We start from the raw sequence: 2,568 nt of genomic DNA, 5'->3' as shown, positions 1-2,568 counted from the left end.
ACGAGACCGGCGAAGCATCGGCGTTCAGGGGATGGTGGGGACCGTAGGTGCTCAGACAGGAGAGGTTCATTTGCTTTACCCATTCTCAAAGCCGTAGATAATCTCTATTTGTTGCCTTTTCTGCATACTGGAGTGCTAGCGCACCGCTGAAGGGATCCTATACTGCTCATCCGTCTACCCGATTTGGTGAGGAGCTGTGGGGCAGCCTCCATCGAGCCAGTGGGCTGTTAATGAATATCAGGTACTGAAATGGGAGTTCTACGATGCTGGCTTGGAAAGTGAAACAAGACGTGTGTGGTGTTCCGTTGCTTAACCTGCGTTTGTAGAGATTTGGTGAGGACGATAATGCCAAAACGGCGGCGGTTGCCCAGCAGGCGAGCCGCTGTCTCTGCGAAGCACAGGGAGAAGGCATCTTAGGAACTTCCGTATTCTTGGAAACAATCCTCTGTCGTGGAGTCATGTTTTTATGGCGGTGGAAAAAAGTGCCTTTTAAGTTGCAGACCGCTTAGTTTTCAACTTTCATCATCGTCTGGCCCGATGGGGTCCGCAAATGGTCGAGAGACTTAGCATATAATGCAAACCAATTAATTCGAACAACTGCGCGCTGGGGACACACATTTTCTTCTGTATATTTTGATATTTTGCGGGGAGGATGGAGCTGGGCTTGAGTTTGTCGCCCGAGCAGCCTTCGGATAGCGAAGAGCCTTGGCGGTTGCTTCAGGGGCATACGAATACCAACACACGTAAGCCAACGAAGGAGACTGTGCTTTCAAACCGGTATTCGAAACGGGTCAAGGTCAACCTGGTTACATTGTGGTCTACTGTCGCTTTCCTTGCGGGAGTTTCCTTGCTATTTTTTTCATTCTGTTGTAGTGTCCGAAGGATCCATAGCGGCGGAACAGTGCGCAAACTTGCAGATCATGATGCCGGAGAAGAATCTAGTGTTGGGGGAAACCCTCATTTCCTTGAGGACGAGTGGATTCCTCTCGAAGCGGATGAGCTCGCGGCGCTGTGTGCTCAATTGGGGGAGTGGGAACCGTCACCGGCCCCTCATAGTGATTCAACCCCTTCGACGAGTACGCCGGAGGTAGCTTCAACGTCTAGCAGACATGGTGAAGAGTATATCTTGCAAAGCATGCTGACGCCGAGCAATGTGTCTGGGGTGTCGTCAAGTGAACAACAGCAGCATTCGGTCGGATTCAAACATTATAGGGGCAAACGGATTTCGAAGGAAGACGTTGATGCATTGGGGCAGGTACCTAACAAGTTTGGCAGGCGTGCGTATGATGGCGCTTTAGATACAGGCGCCGAAGTTCGGAGTAGTCCTGTGCAACAACTGGGGAAGACTGCTCAACAAACAGCAGCGACCTTCACGGATTTCAGACTTTTGGGGCATCAAGAAGCACCCATAGCATTTATTCATCAGAGGGAACCTGCATCTTCGGTGACGGGTCGCGACGGTGCCCAGCAAGTGCAGCTCGCGACACCACCGGTATTACGGCCGTCACCAACTAGCCCTTCAGAAAGATCTCTTGTCCCATTTGCAGGGAACGCCATTCCCAATGTAGAGTTCATCTCAGATTCCATACGAGCGCCTGCGTCCCAGAGCGTATTGGTGCCTGGAGGACAAAGTGGGTCATTGGCCTTAGCGGAATCTCCTCCACAACGACCTAACGAAACCTCAACACGATTAGCACGGATCCGGATTTTGGTACGGCCAGAAAGTCCAAGCACCTCAAGCGACAAGCATCCTTTTGTTCGGATGCCTACCTTACTGCCGCACGTGAGAATCGCGGACATAGATGACAGTATTCAGGACGGGCGTATCACAGATGTGCCCATATCTACCACCCTACGGCATGTCAGGAACTTGTTTCAAGGACGGGCGATCGGCCTTGCAGAGGCAAATGAAGTGGTGCGAGCCGCTATCAAATTGGCCCGACGAGCTCTGTCATATATGACGACTTCGCTTGATAAGCTCTCGGCGTCTGGGGCTGTAGATGCTTTAGGACGTCGGTTCCTGGTTTTCGATGCATTTCATAAAGTTCTGAAGCTTACAGGAAACAGTAAACCCCGTTTGAGGCGATTATGGCTGGCTCTTGTTACGAGAGTTCCAACGATGTATGATCCGCTTCCCCGGGGTATGTCTAATGAGAGGCATAAGTTCCTGCACGACTTGGCGCGACAGCTATGCGCAGCACTGGCATTGTACAAGACTGGGTCTTCGCCCTCAGATGCAGAAATACTTGATATCAAACGCAAATTGTTTTGCATGGAGCTCTCCCCCAAGGGCTTCCTTCAACAGTCTTGGGATATATGGAGGCTTGATGACACTAACTTTACAGGCTCTTCGTGATTTCTTGGGGATCTGATGACCTCGCTTCACTGTGAAGGAGCGCCGACAGAACTTGGTACGACGAGGAACTTGGTCAGCGTCGTCGGTGTACGTAAAACTCTACAATTTAGTGGATCATCGGCGCAACAGCAAAGGAGATCCAAACACGCGTCTCTGTGAAGGTTTTGGTGGGCGCAAATTCAGCGGTTGTGCTTCACGTGTATCTGTCTGCT

The 2,568-nt window shown here is 51.2% G+C and overlaps 1 protein-coding gene across 1 annotated transcript; it reads left to right on the top strand.

The window, feature by feature from the left end:
* Window positions 1-652: 652 nt before the first annotated feature.
* Window positions 653-2,356, top strand: EMH_0022180 (uncharacterized protein; the record flags this gene model as incomplete). Its single annotated transcript, XM_013501894.1, has 1 exon — window positions 653-2,356. One exon carries the CDS (start codon window positions 653-655, stop codon window positions 2,354-2,356), a length of 1,704 nt encoding a protein of 567 aa, XP_013357348.1.
* Between the last annotated feature and the right edge of the window lie 212 nt (window positions 2,357-2,568).

This window comes from Eimeria mitis, genomic scaffold (genome assembly GCF_000499745.2).
Source record: "Eimeria mitis Houghton genomic scaffold, Emh_scaff781, whole genome shotgun sequence".
Lineage (NCBI taxonomy): Eukaryota > Apicomplexa > Conoidasida > Eucoccidiorida > Eimeriidae > Eimeria > Eimeria mitis.
Note: the sequence above shows the minus strand (reverse complement) of the source record. Positions and strands in the feature narration are given on the sequence as shown.